This window comes from Micromesistius poutassou, assembly GCF_964030765.1.
Source record: "Micromesistius poutassou genome assembly, chromosome: 22".
Taxonomy (NCBI): Eukaryota; Metazoa; Chordata; class Actinopteri; order Gadiformes; family Gadidae; genus Micromesistius; species Micromesistius poutassou.
In genome coordinates this window covers 1,927,344-1,948,714 of record NC_140292.1, presented here as the reverse complement: position 1 = coordinate 1,948,714, position 21,371 = coordinate 1,927,344, and the positions used below count along the sequence as shown (strand labels likewise).

Below are 21,371 nucleotides of genomic sequence, written 5' to 3'. Positions count from 1 at the left end.
AAAGGCTTGGGCTAAATCCTCAACTCCCATTGGCTACCATGAGAGGAAGTGAGTTTACTACTTCCTGCTGTATCTCCGGACAGACGCAGGGGGCAGGGCGTCTCATGAGAGTGGCCTGGAGGGTGGTCCCACCAGGGGCTCACGATGTCACTTCCTGTGTCATCTCTATGGTCAGGTGTGGGTTCCACGCGTGACCCTGTGTTTAACTCCAGAGCCGACATCGAACCTACGTGCTGGTGGTGGTGGGGGGGGGGGGGGGGTTATTTTGTTGACGTTATATCCAGATGTTTTCTTTACAAAGGCGTTATATCCAGATGTTTTTTTACGTTGACTTTATTCCCGGACGAGCTGGGCTCACCTGGGAGGGACGCCGAGCATGGTTTCAGTTTCCTGCGTTCGGTTGTGTGGGGCGGGGCACACGACCCTCACTTCTACGTAAGGGCGTGTGGGACAGAAGCCATTTTGAATCGGGGTGGTGTCTCTGTTTGAATCGCTGGGTGGGGTTTTGCACAGTTAAACAAGGGGGGGGGGGGGGGGGGGGGTGGTATGTAAATAGTTCCGTCTTGCACAGTGAATCAAAGATACTCTCTGGCCTGTGGATGTTGCATTATGTTTACCCCGATGAAAATACCGGTCATGTTCAGAAAAACAAAGAGGATTTAAAAAAAATAAAGAAATGCAAAAAGCCCCCACGAGGTGGGGTATATATGTCATGTGATTGTTTTGTCTATGCAGGAGACTTGCGGTGAACAGTGTGCAGCTGTCATTTAACTCAGTATAACGACGATGCCACTAGATCACCATACCAACCCGTTCTCTGTCTCTCGTCCAACACTCCTCTCCGTCTTTAGTACGAGCACTTCCCCCCCCTCCCCGTTTAAAACTCAAGCTCTGCGCCGCCCAAGGGTTTGAGGCCTGGAAGGAACCATCGTAACCTGGCCTCAGGGTTTGTTTGAGGCCTGGAAGGACCCACCGTACCTTGGCCTCAGTGTTTGGTTTGAGGTTCCCTGGCTTCAGGGTTTGGTTTGATGGAAGGACAGACTGTAGCCTGGCCTCAGGGTTTGGTTGGAGGCCTGGAAGGACACACCGTACCCCGGCCGACTCTTCATCCGGTGCTAGGACGTCGGCAGCCATCACAGCCTCAGGACAATCTAAAGCCTACTGTACTATACTACCTACACTCCATCTCTGTGGTTACCTTGGTATCAACTTAGTGAGGTTTCTAATCAAAACCTACCATCTCTGGAAACCTGCTTCAATGTCCTTAACCAAACACACTCCTGCTGGACCACGTCCATTTGGTCTTACTTAAGTACTACGGTTTGAGAGAAACATTAAAAAACGTTATATATATATCTATCTATGTATAGATGTATATATAGATAGATAGATATACATGCATACACTTTTGGGTGAGTGAAACATTTGTCCTTTAAATGTTTTATACTTTGTACATTTGTATGTAACATATCATGTAAATAGAGAGAGAGAGACAGTGATTTAACTCATCTGGAGGATTTTGTAGTCTTTGTAAAGCCCCAATAAATGGTATTTGGTGTCAGCAAACTTCTACCCGTGTTTCTGTGTGTGGTCGTGATTATTGTGTGTACTAGATTCTGCTTTGAAGGCCAATACTGGGAAATGTGAAAGTACAACACTTGCAAACGACTTGCATGATCTCCACTTTGATTAAGAACTTTAACAAAGTAAAGAAAAGCTGGTCTACAAAAAACTGCTTTAACAGCTTCGCCACACTGTGTTTATCACCTCACTTTTCCATGCTTATCTCATTCATAAAGCATTTAAGGCATAAAAATATTTCTAATCCTTATAATAATTGCTGTATATGGATATGACACCAGTTTCTGTTTGTGCTGTTTTTATGTGACTTTTCAGTTTTTTTTTATCATTAATCGAGTGTGTCCCAGCTGTATCTTTGGCATCATATTTATATAAATACAATCTGAAAATATTAACAATCAGGAAGTTGATGCGAGATCCTTTACTTTGAAGTATGCATCTATGCTTTTCCGGGAAACTCCGGAAGCAGACCAGCGGACCGCAGAAGGAACCCTAGCCGCAACTTTGGTAGCACTGGCGATGAGCTCCGAAGAGACGGTTAAACCCCGAGGAGCGGTGGTCCCGCTCCGAGAACCGGTGGCTCGTCTCCCGGAGCACTCATACTGGTTCGACATGTGGCTCTTCGTGGTCTTCGACGTGCTCTTCTTCCTCTTCATGCTCTTCGTGGTTCCCTAGGAGGTGAGTTTGAAGTCGGCGTCCCGGAAGTGGATCAGCTGCATACGGCTGTTTACGCCTGGTTACTTTAAATGATTTAAAGGCTGTGAACTGTCTAGATGCCCTCAACCCGTTTACAGATGTTTGTCGAACCAACTTCGCTCTTCCTTGCAGGTCTTCCCCTTCATAACAACCAGACCCCTGTCCCAGAGTCCGAGACCCCCAGCTGTGCACCGGTCGGATCGATACCTGAGATTATTCAAAGGTTCACAGTCGGCTTCATGGTCGATTTGTTCATTGATCAGCATGAACCAGGAACTAACGTGACCCAACATGTAACATGAACATTCCTCCAGCTCTTCTGGACATGACCAGCTTCAATAAACGTAGCTTCACTGTGATCAGATAAATTTTATATTATACTATTTAAAACACACCAAATGATGATTCACTTGTAAGTTAACGGTGGCATTGTTCCAGATCTCGGCTCAGACTTTGACTAAACTGACCTGAGGTCTCCAAGAACCGCCTGTACAAGTCCACATGAAGACCAATAAAGCGTTTTTTAAACTATATCCTTGACCTATGGGTTACTGTACAAAATACTAAATGTGTTTTTTATATCAAATGAGTTGACTATTGCCTGTTTTAGGAGGTCGTTATGTAGTGGTAGGGAATAAAGAGGTACGTCCTATCTGAGTGTAATCTAGAATATGACCACACGGTGGCGGTAGAGACGCGGTCTCTCTTAATTTGGGTTAATTAACTGTCGATCAATTACGCTACTTCACCGTTATGTTGACCTGTCAACATAAATAACTTAATTAACTCCTTCAGGTGATTTCAGGCACAGTTGAAGGAACCTTGATGTTAGGGTCATGCTATGTTATCATCTTTCATTCATATGTAAACAAATAAACATGTCATAAAAGAGGGTATATTAAATCTGAGAAGGAATCAGTCACCAGGGGACTCCGACTCTGAAATAGATTAGGTGATATTAATATACGGGGTAATCTCTTGACCAATCAGAAGCATCGGGCTCAGGGGTGAGAGAAACATTAAAATACAACATGAGACAAAAATGTGATCTGACGAAGGGATCATTTAATCATAAGATCATGAATTATCGTCATCAATAATCAATCAGCTAAGAAAACGAGTTTTAACTTTTATTATAATAAAAGTTAAAACTCGTTTTCTTAGCTGATTGATTATAACCAAAATGCCTTAGCAAACCCCTCCTCGCATTGTGCTATGAGCAGATTATAATCCTATAACAGAGTCGATAGATATTATTGATTATAAAACAGAATATACTAAATATTAGATATTATTGATTATCAAACAGTACACTAGATATTAAATATTGATTATCAAACAGAGTACAGTAGATACCCTACTGGGGGGGGGGGGGGGTCTACTACAGTAACCCCTTCCCCCATAGACAAGTTTCGCGCCGGAGCGATTACGTAAATCCACTTCTGGTCCCGCCCCCTCCCGCTCGGTGTTTCTTCCGGTTCCGGTTACCGTTCCGTGGCCACAAGACTCCGGCGAGGCTCGCGCGCTCCCCGCCAACCGAAGCTCCAGACGGTTCCGTTCAGCGCGAGGACGACATGCACATTAAGACAGGTACGGCGCGGGGCTCCGGGCGGGCCGGGCCGGGGTTTGGGGCGCCCTGTCGCGGGATCGGCTGGGTAAATACCGCCGCTACAGTTAGCGGCTAGGCTAAGCTGTGCTTCTCTGAATGAGGAGCTGACGGAACTTTCCCCGAATCTGACCTGAGACCTGCCGCTCCCTGGTCCTCACCGCCCTGACACGGACCTCTGGGGGGGGGGGGCTGTTATGTGTACATAATACATGTTATAATTGTTAGCCACCGGTTCTGAAGATAGTACTGTTGCTGGTGGTGTGCTGGTGTTGGTTATGTAGCATTAAGCACCCCCCCCCCCCCCCCCCTCCCGCTGTCTTGTGTTTCTAAATATGTCACCGCAGCAAAGTTCACATGTGGTCTCCTGGATCTAGCTCCTGGTCTCCTGGGGTACGGGTCTGGTTTCCCGGGTCCAGGTCCTGGGTCCGAGTCGCCTGGACCCAGCTCCTGGTCTCCTGTGTCTTGGTCTGGGTGGGGGTACGAGGTGCTGATGTATGTAGATGTCCTCAGTATTTCAGATCTGTAGTATTCTCACCAGGCCGGTGGTTCTGTGTTACTTGATTAATAACGATGACTGATGGTCTTAGTCTAAGTCTTAGTCCCAGCTCCTTAAATGAGGTCAGTGGTCATCAGAAGATGAAGACTTCTGAAGTTCTGTAATTGTGGTTGTGTAGCAGGATAGCATTCTAATGGTGGTTGTGTACCAGTAAGGTATTCTAGCGGTGGTTGTGTACCAGTAAGGTATTCTAGTGGTGGTTGTGTACCAGTATAGTAGTCTAGTGGTGGTTGTTTACCAGTATGAGCCAATGGGTACTGCACTACTGTTGGATTCTTCCAGGCCTAGTACACAGTATGATGTGTTGTGATGCTGGGATTTCAACCAGCAACCTCCTTGTTCCTAAAGCAAGGCCGAACTGGAGGTCCTAACACAAAATATTAGTGCTGGTTATATACATGTAGATATATATATCCATTCCAGAATTTCCCACAGCATTTTATAGCTAAGGCGGACGCCTAAGCAACACTCCCCTGCCGCCTTAACTACGGCGTCAACAGAAAAGTTTTCATATATATAAACATATATTTTTAATATTATACAAAAGTATTAAATAATCTAAACTTAAATCACTCACATGGCTACAGTCTGACAGCCCGAATAAGCATAAATGGTGAACCTGGAAAAGAGTGCACTCTTCCCCCCCCACCATAACTAACACATTTTCTGCGGGAAACCCTGCATTCCATTTCCCCTCCCGGTATAGACACAGTATATCCAGGGTTTATACCCAGCGATACTACAGTAGGATGAACCCCAGCTGGTTCAGAAGTACAGCAGCGGAAGCTAGAGAAGACATCTATCAGCCGATCCTCTGGATGAAACTGTGTTGTTCCTGAAGCTGACCTGTGTGTGTGTGTGTGTGTGTGTCTCGGTCTGTCTGTCTCTCAGGTCCGTGGGACGCCAGCAGCTCAGCGTGTGACTCCGACGGTCTGTGCGACCCGGCGGTCCTGGTGGCGTCCGCCGCCTCTCAGCCTCACATCCGTAACCGCCGCCTGTCCCCCGGGTCGGGGGGCGGAGGCGGGGGGGGCGGGGGCTGCCTGGGGGGGGGCGACCTGCAGGCCCAAGAGCCGCCCTACATCCCGGCCCACGCCCACGCCCTGGCCCAGCGCCGCGAGAAGGAGCGGCGCGGGGGCCTGCAGAAGGGGCGTGGCCAGCGGCGGGAGGGCGTGCGTGCGGGGGCGGGCCGCGGGGAGCGCGCCCCCCAGCGGCCCCCCAAGGAGCGCTGGGTGGAGGAGAGCCTGGCGCTGCTGCGGCCCCCGCCCGCCTTCCCCGTGCAGGACAGTCCCGCCAAACTGCTGCCTGCCGTCAGCTACGCCTCCAAGGTGAAGGCGGGGCCGGCGGCGGCGGACGAGGAGCCGCCCGCCATCGGCGTGCTGCTGCAGAACCAGTGGGGCCTCAGCTTCATCAGCGAGGCCCCGGCCACCCCGGAGGCCCCTGGCCCTGCCCCCGAAGCCCCCGGCCTCGCCACTGAGGCCCCGGGCTCCACCCCCGAGGCCCCTGGCCCTACCCCAGAGGCCCCTGGCCCTACCCCAGAGGCCCCCGGCCCCACGCGGGGCCCTGTCCCCCCGCCACTAGTAGAGGACCAGAGCTGTGAACCCACCCCCTCCGTCACCTCCTCCGCCGTCCCCGCCGTCCTCCTCGCCCGCCCCGGTCCAGAGGAGCAGAACCAGGCCAAGAGGCTGATGCTCAACTACCCCCACCTGGTGGACGCCCTGGAGTACCACAGCCGAGGTGAGGACCTCCATGTACATTTACATTCAGGGCATTTATCAGACGCTTTTATCCAAAGCGACTTACAATAAGTACATTTGTCAGAAGACAGAAACAACAATATATCACTGTGCGTACAGTAAGGATGTTCATAGAACCCAGTGCCAAGCACTAACAATCGCTAGGTTAACCCCTTCCCCGTATACAACAAAGATAGCTAGGATAAGATGCTACACAATGCTAAGTACTGTTTTTAAGTGCAAGGACATATGACATACAATAAGTGCGCAAGAGGGCTGTGGGGGGAAGCTATGCAGAGTCTAGGTGAACATGTAGAGATGTTCCACCACGATGAAGGTGTTTGATGACACCTTAGAGTTCTAACGTTGGTTCTTATGTTCTCTTTCAGAGTGGAGATCCATGTGCTCCAGACAGAAAGGTAACGCCCTTAGTGATGGACCGCAACGCTGATGTGAACGTTGTTGTTGTTGTTGTTGGTGGAGGTGTGGCCTAACTCTTCCTCTGCGCGGTGCTTTCAGATTCTAAGCGGGTCGTCTGGTACAAAGACACCGTGGAGCAGCCGGCCTAGCAGAGGGAGCCCGGACACACACAGACGCACACGGATACACAAACACACGGACACACAACACGTCTACATGGACACACAACACCTACACACACGCAACGCCGACACACAACACGTCTACATGGACACACAACACATACACACACGCAACGCCAACACACACACAACACACGCAACATATGCATACGGACACACACCACGGCCCCCCCAGAGACGGACCCTCAGGGTGCGTGTCGCTGCTGAAGCCACACTGAGACACTTTGGAAGAGCTGCTCTGAGAAACGACTGTTTTTATATAGCGACCGGCGCCTGCCTTAACCCATGAGCACCTGTCTTCAAACCCCCAACCCCTAGCCCCTCCCCCTGGGACGAGTCTGACCCTGTACTGGCAGAGCAGGAGCTGTCAATCAATCCTGACTGCCATTTTTGTTTTGTTTTTTTAAATGAGAGCTGTGGGCCCCCCCCCCCACAGCACGGAGCTGTCAATCACCGTCTCGTCTGTTTTTACAGGGGCTGCGGTCCCCTCACCTGTAACGCGTGTGGTCAATCAAGCACTTTGTTAGAACTGGCGTTGTGTTCACAACCCCCTCCTCGTTTATCTCTGTCCAGAAGGGGCCGTCTGGCGACAGGCTAGGGGCTGACCCCCCCGTACCCCCTCTGAGTGTGACCCCTGACCTCGTCGGGGGGTCTCACGCGTCGTCGAGTGTGTTGACAATTATTTTTTCTTTTTTTTTTGTTTTCTTTTTTGTTTTATGAAAATTGAGTTCTATCAAAATGTAATTTACACTGGAGGAGAAATGTCAGTAGAACAGTATTGCTTAATAAAATGATTCAACTTGATGTTTGAGGTTATGAGTCTGAATCTGACCAACGGAACTGGATTCCTAGATTGAGCTTGATGTTTTTGTTTTTTAACAGACTAAATCCAAATGTACCAAGTATCCCCGCCACATGAGGAATGGATCAAAGCCCAAGTCATTCATCCAGTCTTAAAGATCCACAGAGCAGACAGTTGAAAATATAAAGTCTGCTTGGAGACCAACTTTATTACAGTAAGGAAAAAGGAAAAACGTTAATTAAATAAACTCCAGAAGGTTTGGTCTCCCGAATCCCTCCTCCCTGCAGAGGTCTGAAGTCCGGGTCCTGGGTGGTCTCAGTCCCTCCAGGTCACCTCCACCTCGTCCGTGCGGTACCTGCCCAGGAGATGACAGAAGCGCCCCTCAGGACTTCAGTCTCTGGAGACTGGCCACTGCCTCGACCCTGCCTCGAGCCTAATGGGGCTTTGGATTCTTAGTGATCAGTCTACCTTAAGTACTCTGTCCAGTTTATGTTAATTCTAGAAAGGCTGTGAGATCTTTAGCTCAAATGAGATTGTAGGCGTAGATGGTGACATCATCGATGGATGATTGACGTGTGGGCGGGATCATTGATGGATGATTGATGTGTGGGCGGGGCCTCGTACCTCTGGGTGATCCAGGAGTCCTGAAGCTCTGTCACCTGACCCGAGCGGAACATCTCCCAGCCGGCCTGAGCGATCATGGCTCCGTTATCGATGCAGAACCTGGTGGAACGACACCGTTACACCTGGACTCGGTGAGTTGGGTCTTATACTTTGTGGTAACAACACTCGACCAATCAGATGGGGTTTACCTTTCGTCCGTGGCAAACAGCTTGGCTCCTCTCTCTTTACACATCACACCCATCATCTCCTGTAGCCGTAGGTTACCTGCACATTAAGACACTGCCTTTAGCTGTTGCCTAGGTTACCTGCACATTAAGACACTGCCTTTAGCTGTTGCCTAGGTTACCTGCACATTAAGACACTCCCTTCATCTGTTGCCTAGGTTACCTGCACATTAAGACACTCCCTTCATCTGTTGCCTAGGTTACCTGCACATTAATACACTCCCTTCATCACTTGTTGCTTAGGTTACCTACACATCAAGACACACCCCACTATCATGTTGCCTAGGTTACCTGCACACTAAAGCACCCCACTATCACATGTTGCCTAGGTTACCTGCACACTAAAACACCCCACTATCATCTGTTGCCTAGGTAACCTGCACATCAAACAGGGTGTTAATCTGAGGTCAGGGTTATCGTTCTTTCCTTACTTATGGTTTTAGGTGTTCTCTGCCCGCTAGTTAGTTAGTTGTTAGTGGCCCCCCCAACTCACAGCCGACGCCCCCCACGATGAGGACCTCCTGGGAGCCACAGTGGGCCATGGCCCGCTCCGTGATCTCCACCAGCATGGAGAACAGCGTCTCCTACAGGCCACAGGAGACACTGCAGCTCAGCACACAACAGAGACATGTGGAGAACAGTGTCTCCTACAGGCCACAGGAGACACTGCAGCTCAGCACCAACAGACAGACATGTAAGCGAGCCTTTACTAGCCAACACACCCGTTAGTGACATCACAAGTGGGAGCTCCGCCCAGAGGTAGGATGGAAAGCTCCACCCACCAGTTGGTACGGTCCACTGGGTCGGTGGGTAGGTGGAGTGGTCTGTCCCATCATGCATCTGGGTAAACACTCCTACTTGTGATGTCGGTGAATCTAATGAAATGGAAGCCCACCTGCAGGGAGAAGCAGAGGTCTTCTGCGCTGCACTCAGCGGACGCCAGCATCTTATTGGCCGCTTCCTGTAGGAGACGAGAACATCCCATGACCTTATAGACTTCCTGTCTGGGGCATGGTGCATGGTGATGTACTGACCAATACGTTTTACACCATTTGATGGAAATCAGCCCAGCGTTCCTGTATATTGTATGTATTCTGGGACAAATTAATATACTACTGATCTAGAATATAGAGGTTGACATTGTTTAAACACCTAAAAACAAAAGTTAAGTATAAAGTATAAAGGTTCCATGTCACTGTGTAGCAAACATCTTATGTTTCTACTTTAAACCAAACATGATCAGTGTGTCGTTGTTGATCAGTTCCTAATCTCTGATGATTCAGGACTGAGGATCTGATCAGAGGAGGTCTGAGAACTACAGAGGAACCCGGGACCAGACCCCCAGAGGTGGTCTGGTGTGGTGGGCTCACCTCGATGAAGGACAGGATCCCGGAGAAAGACACGTCCATGCCCTTCACCGTGTAGGGCAGCTCGACGTAGCGACTCCCCCTGGACACAAAGACGGGTGACACACAGACGGTCATGCACCAGTCAATCACAGGCTGCTCGTGGTCAGGTGAGGAGTGTGTTGACAGACAGGTATAGAGTGTGTTGACAGACAGGTGTAGAATGTGACAGGTGCTCACCTTTTGGCCATCTGCTCTATGTTGTACCCTGGACTGGGGTCGTTGGAGATCTGACCCGGAACACAATGGATTTGTTAGATTTCAGAGCAGAACGTAAATGTGCATCATTAGAACACGTGTGCAGGAGGATAACCTCTGACCTTGATGACCCTGGCGAAGCGGTCCAGACAGTTTCCCACCGCAATGTCGATCGTCTCCCCGAAGATCCGGTAGCGTCGCTCCGAGTAGGCGATGACCTTCAGAGGAACATGAGACCTTCAGACCCAACGCCCACTAGAAGGATGTAGTGGAACATCTGAAGTGTGTGTGTGTGTGTGTGTGTGTGTGTGTGTGTGTGTGTGTGTGTGTGTGTGTGTGTGTGTGTGTGTGTGTGTGTGTGTGTGTGTGTGTGTGTGTGTGTGTGTGTGTGTGTGTGTGGTGTCGCCCGGTGGTCCGAGTCTCTCTCCAGGACCACTGGGCGCAACCGGGGGGCTCCGCACCTGCGTGTTGCCCCCGCTGACGTAGAGCACGGTGGGGTTGTGGGCCTGCGTGATGAGCCGGCCCATCTCAACGTGGCCAATGCAATGGTTGACGCCCACCAGGGGGCGACCCCACAGCTGGGCCACCGTCCGCGCCACCAGGGCCACAGTCAGCAAGGGCGCGCCCATCCCCGGGCCTGGAGGGGGGAGAGGAGGGGAGACGGGGGAGACAGGCACTTGAGGGGAGGAACGGCCTGGAGCCTCCCCCCACCCCCTTACGCACTTATTGTATGTTGTACGTCCTGGCATATACAGGGAATGGGTTAACCTAGTGATTGTTAGCGCTCGGCACTTGGTTCTATGAACAACCTAACAGTACCGACAGCAATAAATTGTTGTTTCTCTTTCAGGGTCTCCTCCACCCTACCCTTGGTGTAGGCCACACAGTCAATGTCCGCGGGGGTCAGGCCCGCCTGCTGCAGTGCCTCCTGCAGGACGGTGAGCACCACGGCGCGGTGGTGGCGGGCCGTCTCACTGGGCAGGAACCCTGCGGGGGTCACGGGGGGGGGTTAGGAGCAGTGTGCGAAATACGGGGGGGTCCTGGGGGGGTACGGGGCTGGGCCCCTCCGATTAACCCATGAGACTGAAAAGCCTGGGGGCGCCCCAGTGGCGCACTGGGCTAAAGCTAGAAATAGCGTGTGGATTGTGGAAACATTTTTTTCCATAGGGCTGCATGAATGAACATGAATGAAGCGCCCATCTGTCTAAACACACGCAAATTAAACACGTAACGCATAATGCAGTCCATGGCGATGTATATTAACAGGGGGACACATGCATATTATGAACACAAGTCGACAACGATAATGTATACAATACTGGTAACAAACGATGTTTGTTAATGTATTGCCGCATATCATTAAATAGACCCACAGTTGCGGCCATCGAGGACCGCGTCCGCATATGTTTTAAGTTGTCTTTGCCGCGATTTACATGACGAATCAGTGTTTCTGAAGTTGGAGAAGAAAACGCTATTCCATGTGTTAATTATGCCTATTATTTGGCATTATTATAAACTGAGCCATTTGAAGTTTGAAATTCATGTGGTCATGCATCTGTCAGGAGCCCGGTTAGGAGCCTGGTTTACGGGGGGGTGAGGGTAACTCGCCCTGGCCCGGGGGGTTGAGGAGTTGAGGGGTGAGAAGGTGACCCACCCTGGCCCGGGGGGGTGATGTAGGTCCTCCTCGGGTTCGATAGGACCTCCCCATCCCGGATGATTCCGATGCCGATCTTGTTGGCGCTCCCCTCGAACCCGATCACGACCGTCATGGCTCCCCGCAGACCACAGACCGATACAGACGGAGAGGACCAAGGAATCTAATGTGAGGAATAATAAAATAAAAACTAAACCCACCCGTTCATGAACCTTATGTACTAAAGTTACGTTTAATGAATCGACAAAGTGCTTTAAATCCTTCAACCGACCGCTGATGAAACGTGGAGACGGTTGCTCTCCACCTACAGTTAATTAATTAACTATATTTACTATAAACTAAACATTAATCCTTCCTTGGCCGTCTTCAGCTCAGCCTGCTCCACGCTGAGAGGACCCACAACATTAGCTGTTCGTTAATCCACCTGATGAGAAACACCGCACCGGCCCACGACGTCCACGGAATTAACCAGACTAATTACTATATCTGGATCACTTCATCCACTTCTGTGATATTTTATTCACAAAAAAAAGTGAAATCATTTTATTTTTTATTTTTTTAATCAGGCACTAATCAAGACTCCTCTAGCGACTGCGCCTGCGCCCCGAGCCTCTTCTCGTGTCTTCTTTGTGTCGGAGTGGGGAAGACTTCGCAGCTCGCCGTCCTGTTGTGTGAGTACTCTTCATCCCGCTCTTCAAGCTCTTTAAACCTCACACTGAAACATTTGCACTGCGTTCTGCACTTTATGAACATTATACCTGCGGGGAGGCTGCAGGGAGACTTAATCTGGACACACACACACACACACGCGCACACACATACGCACACACACACACACACACACACACACACACACACACACACACACACACACACACACACGCACACACGCACACACACGTTCCCTTTTGATTCCATCTCCCTTTGTCCCAGATGGGGAGCTAACGGTAGCATTAGCCTCGAATGAGTCCATGTGTTAAGGTCCTCAGATGTGGTTCAGGGTTTACTTTAATCCATCACTGTCTGCTCCCCTGTCCTCCTGCTCATGGAGCAGAACTCCTCATTTGTTGTTAAGGTGTTTAACGGAACCTAGAAGTCTTCTAACATCACAACCGATCCGTTGAGGATGTCTAACACAGTAGCAGAAGAAACAATACAATTTAGTGTCATTTAAACGAGCTTCAGGTTCCCGCTACAGGGAAGCTGATGAGGACTCTAAAGATCTGCGGCCTCCTCTCTTGGGTTGTGTACCTTCTCTGTGACCGCTGATTTATAAAGTGCTTCTCATTTCATCCCTCGCACCTCCCAGCCGCGTGTGTATTGCGGTGCTTGAGAGGCGTGTGTGTGACAGGTGTGCGTGTGCGCGTGACAGGTGTGCGTGTGAGAGGTGTGTGCGTGACAGGTGTGCGTGTGAGAGGTTTGTGTGTGCACAGAGTGTCCGACGGAATGAAGAGAGGAAAGAAGGCGGAGGCGGCCGAGCCGGCGGAGGGAGACGAGGACAATGAAACCGGTACTACTTTATTACTACTATAAACTAATACTAGTACTGTATTAGTACAATACTACTAGTAAAATACTGCTTCTATAACACTACTACACCACTAATACAACTACTGCTACTATATAGTACTACCACTGCTAGCACTAGTACTACTACAATAGTACTACTAATAATACACATAATAATTAACATTAATAATAACAATAATTATTATACAATTGTACTACTACTATCATACAAGTACTACTACTACTACCACTTATACTACTTTTACTGTATCACGCTGAAAAGCTGAATTAGTAAAGTACATTAAAGTACCTACCAGGATATACCCGAATGAGATAAGTTAAAGCAGGTCTGACCATCTCCACAGCGGCCCCTAAGAAGGCCAAGAAGGGGAAGGAGCCGGAGGCACCCATCCTGTACGAGGACCCCGCCGACGTGACCGCCACCGCTGACGGCCGCGAGGCCAACATGAAGATCACCTCCTGGAACGTGGACGGCCTGCGGGCCTGGGTCAAGAAGAAGGGCCTGGAGGTCAGTCTGGAGCCTCACCTGGTCCAGAGGACTTCTGGTCGCTTGTTTTAGCTTTCTGTATCCGTGGCAACTTGAGAACACTTTTCATTGGTCTGCTGCTTATCTCTCTCTCCCTCTCCCTCTCTGGTATCTCCTTCTCTCTGTCCTCTCTCTTTCTCTCTGGTCTCACTCTCTTTCTCTCTGATCTCTCTATTTCCCCCCCTCCCCAGTGGGTGCGTGAGGAGGCCCCAGACGTCTTGTGTCTCCAGGAGACCAAATGTAACGAGAAGTCTCTCCCGGCGGAGATCACCTCCATGCCAGAGTTCCCCCACAAGTACTGGCTGAGCGCGGAGAAGGACGGCTACAGCGGCGTGGCCATGCTCTGCAAGACGGAGCCCATCAACGTCACCTATGGCATCGGTGAGGATCCCACAGGAGCTCTCTTATGGCCCCTGACCCCTAGCTGTAGGCCTCCTAGAGCCAGATGACCCCTACCTGCTCCTTAATGACATGTTATTAAAATGTATTCAAAGTTGCCTTGGAGGAAGTTGGTCGAGGTTTACTTATTCAGAATCACTTCTTAGTTAACTTAAGTGACCTATATTGTAACTTGCATTTGAAAAGTCGTAGTTGTGAAGCAGAATGAAATGTGAGACCCAGATGTTTAAACGGTTTTCTCCTTGCGTCCCCCAGGCAAGGAGGAGCATGACAAGGAGGGGCGCGTCATCACCGCAGAGTTCCCCACCTTCTTCCTGGTCACCACCTACGTCCCCAACTCGGGCAAGGGGCTGGTGCGGCTGGACTACCGCAAGACCTGGGACGTCGATCTCCAGGCGTACCTGCTCGGCCTGGAGGAGCGCAAGCCTGTGGTGATGTGCGGCGACCTGAACGTGGCCCACCAGGAGATCGACCTGAAGAACCCAAAGGGTAACAAGAAGAACGCGGGCTTCACGGTGGAGGAGCGCGAGGGCTTCACCACGCTGCTGGCCGCCGGCTTCACCGACAGCTTCCGCCACCGCTACCCCGAACAGGCCAACGCCTACTCCTTCTGGACCTACATGATGAACTCGCGCTCCAAGAACGTGGGCTGGCGCCTCGACTACTTCCTGCTCTCCGAGGGCCTGATGCCCGGCCTGTGCGACAGCAAGATCCGGAACCAAGCCATGGGAAGCGACCACTGCCCCATCACCCTGTTTCTGGTCGTCTAGGCAACCGCTTCCTCCAGGGACCAGCTCTAGAGCCATTGGCAGTGACCACTCCCTCATCACACCGTGCTGCCGGTCATTGAGGCAACCACCTCCTGCAGGGACCAGCGACTAGAGTTGTTGCTTTGTTGTTGAAGGGAAACCAAACTCTGAATCCGGACGCTAATAGTCTGTTTGGTACAAAGTGGTCCTTCCCCCTACAGTCCGGTCACTGGGGTCTGAGGTTCAGAGTTTGGGTTCCCTTTAGATGGTGTTGTCCCAGGACTTCCTGGTGCTACTTACTGTATATCATGTTCCTCGGTTTAATGACCCAGAAAAAGTTTGTAGAAAAGTAGATTTGGTATTTGTTATCAAAACAAATACCAAATCTACTGTTGTGTTCAAACACAACAGCTTTCCTACCCGATGTTGGAGTACCTCAGTTCCTAAGTTGTTATTTCATATTTCTGTTGTCACCTTAATAAAAGTACTTCTTATAAAACATGATTTATTATTTGGAGCCAACACACTTAAGCCCTGCTTTTTAGCGCATTCTCGTTTGCTTTCATTTCAATGCTTCTACACAAAACCGGTCCCAGGAGAATGAAGAAGATCTGAACCTTTATCATCTTTTAATAGAAACTTTCATTCTTTAGTGTTAGCTTGATGACCTTTGACCCCCAAGGGGGTGCTGGTGGGGGCGTGGCATAGGCTTGGCTCCTCAGGTGAACCTGAGCGGCACGGGGGCTTGGCCTAGACATGTCCCCGTGTGAGGGCGTGGCCTAAGCATAGGCATGCGTCCTCAGGTGCACCTTGAGGTGGTAGGATTGCCTGAAGCCCCGCCCACACTCGGGGCACAGGTAGGGCTTCTCGCCGGTGTGCGTGCGCTGGTGCCTCTTCAGCCGGTTGGCGCTCATGAAGCTCTTGTCACAGTCGGGGCAGGCGTAGGGCCGCGCCCCCGTGTGGTAGCGCACGTGGATGGTCAGGTAGCAGGACTGCGTGAAGCGCTTGCCGCAGAAGGGGCACTGGAAGGGCTTGTGGCCGGTGTGGAAGCGCTCGTGCTTCAGCAGCTCGGCGTGCGAGTAGAAGCCCTTGCCGCAGTCACAGCAGAGGAAGGGCCGCTCGCCCGAGTGCGTGAGCTCGTGCCGCGTCAGCGTGGCCTTGTACACGAAGCTCTTGTCGCACTGCGAGCAGCGGAACACGCCGTCGCGCGTGTGGCAGCGCTCGTGCTTCTTCATGTTGCGCTCGCGCTTGAAGCTCTTGCCGCAGAAGGAGCAGGCGAAGGGCTTGTCCTCGCAGTGCGTCTTGGCGTGGCTCGTCAGCCCGCCGCGGTACAGGAAGCGCTTGGGGCAGTGGGCACAGGCGTGCGGCCGCTCCTCGCGGTGCACGCGCTGGTGGGCCGTCAGCGCCGCCCGGTACGGGAACGACTTGCCGCAGTCGCAGGTGTGGAGCACCTCCTCCTCCTGCTGCTGCTGCTCCCCCCCGGGGAAAGGGGCCACGCCGGAGGCCCCCGTCGGCTAGGGGTCGGGGAAAAACAATAGATTTTAAATACACTTTAGTCCACTCAAAAGAAGTCAATTTGAAGGCAGAAAGGTGAATGTTGTCATAGAAGCTATCATGGAAGCTGCTTAACAGTCCCACCTACAGAGGGCGCTGTGGCGTAATGTTGCACTTAACGTACGCACTTATTGTATGTTGTATGTCCTTGCACTTAAAATAGTACTTAGCATCGCATCTTATACTGTGTTGTACACGGGGAATGGGTTAACCTAGTGATTGTTAGTGCTTGACTTCTATGAACATCCTTACTGTACAGACAGCGATATATTGTTTCTCTTCCTTCTGACAAATGAACTTATTGTAAGTCGCTTTGGATAAAAGCGTCTGCTAAATGCACTGAATGTAAATGTAAATGTAACCCCGATAGTCAGTTTTAAATAACTACTTCTGTTCAGCCACCCCAAAACAAAATGACCCCCCCCCCCCCCCCCCGACAACCCTGAGGAGAAGGGCGGCGGCGGCGTGAGGTCCTACCGTCTCCTCGCCGTGGGTCCTGGCGTGCCGGAGCAGCGCTGACTTGGCGCTGAAGGCACGCCCGCAGCGGGAGCAGAGGAAGGCCCCGCCCCCGGGGTCCGGGTGGGCCCCCCCGGGCTCCTGCCGCTCGGCGGGGGAGGGGGGCGGCCCGGCGGCGTGCGTGCGGCGGTGGCGCTCCAGCGACTGCTTGAAGGAGAAGCGGCGTCCGCAGGCCGGACAGAGGAAGGGCTGCTCGCCCGTGTGGACGCGCCGGTGCGACGCCAGCAGCGAGCGGAACCGGAAGCTCTTGGCGCAGTCGGGGCAGCCGAAGCGGCCGTCGCGGAGGTCGGCGGCGGGGGTGTCGTCTGCGTTGTCCTGACAACCGGCACCGGGAGGAGGAGGAGGAGGAGGAGCCTGGAGGAGGAGGTCTGCGGCTGAGCCACCGAGGACCTGGGAGGAGCCACCCTCCACGCCGTCTGACAACGGTAAGATATGACACATTACGGTTTGACTCTGAAGCAACAAGCAGTCCTTCACACAACGGACCCACGAGGTCTGGAGCGACCGGTCCGGGTTCCGACCCTCCTGAGGTTCCGACTGTGATGGTCTGGATCTCGCGTCGACTCACCCTCAGCCGCCGCAGAACCCGGGAGGACCTCAGCGGAACCGTACGAGTGCTCCGAGCTGGGAACGACAGGGACGACACTGGGGTTACCACGGATACGGGCCCAGCACCCCCCCCCCCCCCTCCCGAAACGGGCCACCGACCCGACTGAGCCTCACCTGTTGAAGGGGGCCGTGGCCCCGCCCGGCTTCCTCCTCTTAGGCTCCACCCCCACGGTGGCCCCGCCCTTCCCCAGGCGCTTCTGCAGGTTGATGACCTGGACCTTCATGGTGGGCCTCCTCTTGCGCCCGCTGGTCCGCACCGCCACCAGGGACACCACCTGTTGCACCAGCGCCGGCGCCAGACCCCCCACCAGCCCGGCCCCAGACTCCACCCGCTCACCCGCGGCGTCGCCCCTGTCCGCCCCCGCCTCCTGCTTCACCCGGGGGGGGCGCGGCTCCACACCGGCACTCTCAGGGTCCGCCGTTGCCGGCTCACAGCTCGGCTTCCTGTCGCAGAGCGAGTCCGCATCCCGGCCGCCGCCGCCGCCGCTGCTAGGCGCCATCTGGTGCGTGGTCGTCTGTTGCCCACTCCGGGGCGTGGCAGTCTGGAGCGTGGTCGTTGGTTGGTCGCTCTGGGGCGTGGCCGTCCGGGGCGTGGACGTCCGGGTCGTGGGTGTCTGGTGCTCGCTACGGGGCGTGGCCGTCCCGGGCGTGTCCCTCTCGGGCTCGCTCTGGGGCGCGTCCGTTTGCTGCTCGTTACGCGGCGTGGCCGTCTCGTGCGTGTGCCTGTGGCGGTCGAGCGACTGGCGGAAGGAGAAGCAGCGGCCGCAGGCGGAGCAGCGGTGGGGCCGTTCCCGGGTGTGCACCACCCGGTGGGCGGTGAGCGACGAGGCGAAGCGGAACCGCTTCTGACAGTCGGGGCAGACGTGGGGGCGGGCCGGGGACGCCGCCTCCGCTCCCTGTTCCTGTTTCACCTCGTCGGGGAAGGCGGGGTCTACCTCGGTTGGACCCTCCTCCTCCGTCTCCTTCTCCATGACGACCTCCGTCTCCATGACGACCTCCTCCATGCACTCCCCCGCCTCTTCCGGCTGGTGGCCGGTGGTGCCGAGCTCCACCTCTGCGTAGTCCGTCACCGTGACGACCTCGGCCACTCCGTCGGCGAATGGGGAGAGGGGGGCGTGGTCCCCGAGGCGTTGCGGTGAAGCCGATTGGTTTGGGGGCCTGGCTGGGGGCGGGCTGGCCAGGGATGACAGGATGCAGTTGCCCATAGAGGAGGGAGGAACTGGGGAACCAATCACATTGTCAGAGGATACATCCACAGACGATTGAAGAACCTTCAATCATTCAGTGTGTTGGTTCTCGTGGTACTGCTGGGTTCTCACCGTGCTCCTCCAGGTGACCCAGCTGTCGGTGGTGGTGCAGTAAACCTCTCAGGTGGGTGGAGGAGATGGAGCAGTCGTCCAGGAGAGAGCTGCTGCTGCCCAGCCACGACACCGTCTGCAGAGGGTAACCCCAGAGACACTTCAGCACAGCCTCCCCCTTTAGCCATTGATGTGCAGGTAGGCATTATCTCCCATTTCTCCGTCAGAAGTCCTCCGGAAGGAAGTGATGTCGTCACTCACCTGTCCGAGGTCCGGGACCGGGAGGAGTTGGGCCAATCGGTAGAGGAGCTCTTCAAACAGGGTGAGGAGGTCCTGGTCGTAGTCTGGACCGTACACCACTGGGAACACCTCCTGGAGGAGGAGCACAGGTCAGACAACAGCACCTCCTGGAGGAGGAGCACAGGTCAGACAACAGCACCTCCGGGAGGAGAGACACAGTTGAGGAGGAAGATGTAGAGGAGATCTCACCGTGAAAAAGTGCTGTTTAACCTCCGGGTCTTTGAGCATCGTGTGGACCAGCTCCACAAAGTTAACCTCCACCTGCTCCTGGTCCTCCTCCTGGTCCTCCACCGGCTCCTCCTCCTGCTCCTCCACCTGCTCCTGCAACAACAATCAGGTCATCAAATGAGTTCAACATGATCAATTCAGATCTTAAAACGTGAACCACAGGAGGTATACGTACAACAGATAAAATCTGAATCACGCGCTAAACTAAGAAGGCGTGTTGTGATGGTGGAGGAGATGGTTTTCAGTCTAAAGGGTTTGTTTTGCACTCCAGACACACATTCGATTCAATATTTCTTGCGTGTTTTTGTTTTGAAATGTCGATGCTTCGCAGCGACCCTCGCCTCGTCTTAAGATCCTCATCTTCCAGAACGAACCCTGTGTGCGGTACGTTGTGCTTCTGATGATAAATACCGTGATGTTGTGCGCTTGTACCGCAGTCGTATTGAATGAAATCCTCCAACCCGTTCCCTCCCGTGCAGAGGGCCAGGTGTGCTCACCTGTCTCGCTCTGGGGGGGAGTGGCCTAGCGACCGTGTCCAGGAGGGCCCTGATCTGCTCTGGGTCCACAGGTTGGTCAGCCCGACACAGCTCCAGGATATACTGTTGGGGGGGGGGGGGGGGGGGGGGGGGGACAAGACTTCAGAATAGGAGCCCACCAGTATAGGGAATATTTGGTATCTCAACCCTAGAACGAAAAAACAAACCCTACAACCAAACCCTATAACTAAACCCTAACCCCAAACCCAAACCCTAACCCTAAAATCAAACCCTTTAAACATGATTCCTTGCCTATGAATAATCGTCCATGAAAAATGTGCACTTAAATAACCTAAATAAAACAAAACGCTTGTCATTTGAAATCCTCTGTGCATGTGGAGCCCGGGGTCACCTTGGCCCGCAGGCCGCTGCCCAGCGGGGTCCAGTGGGGGTCGGTGAGCAGCTCGGGGACCATCTCCAGCAGGAGGCCTACGAACTGGGCCACGGCCCAGTAGTGCTCCACCTCCAGCCGGCGGAGCGCCCGCCACATCACCGCCACGCTCAGCTGCAGGGGGGACACCAGCAGCCGCAGGGAGGGCAGGGGGAGGGCCTCTGGAGCGGGCAGACAGCACAGATAATATTACATTAAATAAATGCTATACTTACTTAAAACTATGAAAGACAAAATGTACACGTGTGTGTGTGTGTGTGTGTGTGTGTGTGTGGTTGTGTGTGTGCGCAAGTCGGTGTGTGCATTTGTGTGTATTTGTGTGTGTGTGTGTGTGTGTGTGTGTGTGTGTGTGTGTGTGTGTGTGTGTGTGTGTGTGTGTGTGTGTGAATGAGACAAGTAATCAAAGATAAGATGATATAAAGTCTCTGGTGTTTATTGTTAACTTAGATCATCTTCTGACAACAATAGAAACCATAAAACTCAAAAACACTTTACCCACCTGTTCCCAGATCAGCGGGTCCCATCCCGGGGCTCAGGGGGTCGCGGGTTCGATGCCCGTGGAGGAGGTTAGCTACGAGCAAACTGGTAGCATGAGCAAACAGACCGAACTAAAGCCACTCATTAACATTCTTACATTCTCAACTCCCGGTTAACATTAGTCCGTTTTCACATCAACACACACGTCACTAATCAAGTGTTTATAAATCCTCAAGTTTATATTATCTGTGGCTTCAGAAACACACCGGACTCAACTACGTCACTTCCTGTGAATCTCTTCCTCAGCCGAAGTACCGATTTATCTCCTCCATGTGTTCTGATCACAACAGCGCCCCCTGCGGATCACATTGGGATTACAACTGGATGAACAACGTCTTCAAGAGTTTCCACAGAAAGTAATAGTTACAATAATTCATAATGAAACATTGAATCCTGAAAAATGTAATTTGTAACCAATCTAACCCTGTATAACTGTAATGATGACGTACGTGTGTGTGTGTGTGTGTGTGTGTGTGTGTGTGTGTGTGTGTGTGTGTGTGTGTGTGTGTGTGT

The 21,371-nt window shown here is 52.6% G+C and overlaps 4 protein-coding genes and 1 long non-coding RNA gene across 6 annotated transcripts; 3 read left to right on the top strand and 2 right to left on the bottom strand.

The window, feature by feature from the left end:
• The first annotated feature begins 2,053 nt into the window (after positions 1-2,053).
• LOC311367709 lies at positions 2,054-2,810 on the top strand. Its single transcript, XR_014639788.1, has 2 exons — positions 2,054-2,259; positions 2,410-2,810. It is a non-coding gene; the product is annotated as an uncharacterized lncRNA (long non-coding RNA).
• A 946-nt stretch (positions 2,811-3,756) lies between these two features.
• Positions 3,757-7,580, top strand: LOC311367726 (uncharacterized protein). The gene is made up of 4 exons (XM_084486539.1): positions 3,757-3,867; positions 5,334-6,176; positions 6,565-6,594; positions 6,695-7,580. The coding sequence occupies exons 1-4, from the start codon at positions 3,852-3,854 to the stop codon at positions 6,742-6,744; spliced, it is 939 nt and encodes a 312-aa protein (XP_084342665.1). The 5' UTR covers positions 3,757-3,851; the 3' UTR covers positions 6,745-7,580.
• A 173-nt stretch (positions 7,581-7,753) lies between these two features.
• On the bottom strand, positions 7,754-12,083 carry osgep (O-sialoglycoprotein endopeptidase). 2 transcript variants are annotated; one of them, XM_084486162.1, is made up of 12 exons: positions 11,957-12,083; positions 11,640-11,848; positions 10,899-11,018; positions 10,493-10,668; positions 10,154-10,249; positions 10,014-10,063; positions 9,798-9,876; positions 9,323-9,388; positions 8,921-9,011; positions 8,392-8,467; positions 8,204-8,302; positions 7,754-7,934 (listed from the first exon to the last, which is right to left on the bottom strand). In XM_084486162.1, exons 2-12 carry the CDS (start codon positions 11,737-11,739, stop codon positions 7,895-7,897), a joined length of 993 nt encoding a protein of 330 aa, XP_084342288.1. In that variant the 5' UTR covers positions 11,740-11,848; positions 11,957-12,083; the 3' UTR covers positions 7,754-7,894. The 2 variants fall into 2 exon arrangements, with proteins under 2 accessions (XP_084342288.1, XP_084342287.1); XM_084486161.1 differs by having other exon boundaries at positions 11,686-11,848.
• Positions 12,084-12,299: 216 nt separating this feature from the next.
• Positions 12,300-15,382, top strand: apex1 (APEX nuclease (multifunctional DNA repair enzyme) 1). The gene is made up of 5 exons (XM_084486908.1): positions 12,300-12,356; positions 12,995-13,195; positions 13,560-13,723; positions 13,933-14,122; positions 14,396-15,382. Exons 2-5 carry the CDS (start codon positions 13,132-13,134, stop codon positions 14,908-14,910), a joined length of 933 nt encoding a protein of 310 aa, XP_084343034.1. The 5' UTR covers positions 12,300-12,356; positions 12,995-13,131; the 3' UTR covers positions 14,911-15,382.
• Positions 15,383-15,439: 57 nt separating this feature from the next.
• Positions 15,440-21,068, bottom strand: LOC311367981 (uncharacterized protein). The gene is made up of 10 exons (XM_084486851.1): positions 20,821-21,068; positions 20,283-20,482; positions 19,892-19,993; positions 19,356-19,487; positions 19,128-19,238; positions 18,888-19,002; positions 17,683-18,787; positions 17,528-17,583; positions 16,921-17,375; positions 15,440-16,403 (listed from the first exon to the last, which is right to left on the bottom strand). The coding sequence occupies exons 1-10, from the start codon at positions 20,843-20,845 to the stop codon at positions 15,669-15,671; spliced, it is 3,036 nt and encodes a 1,011-aa protein (XP_084342977.1). The 5' UTR covers positions 20,846-21,068; the 3' UTR covers positions 15,440-15,668.
• Positions 21,069-21,371: the final 303 nt, after the last annotated feature.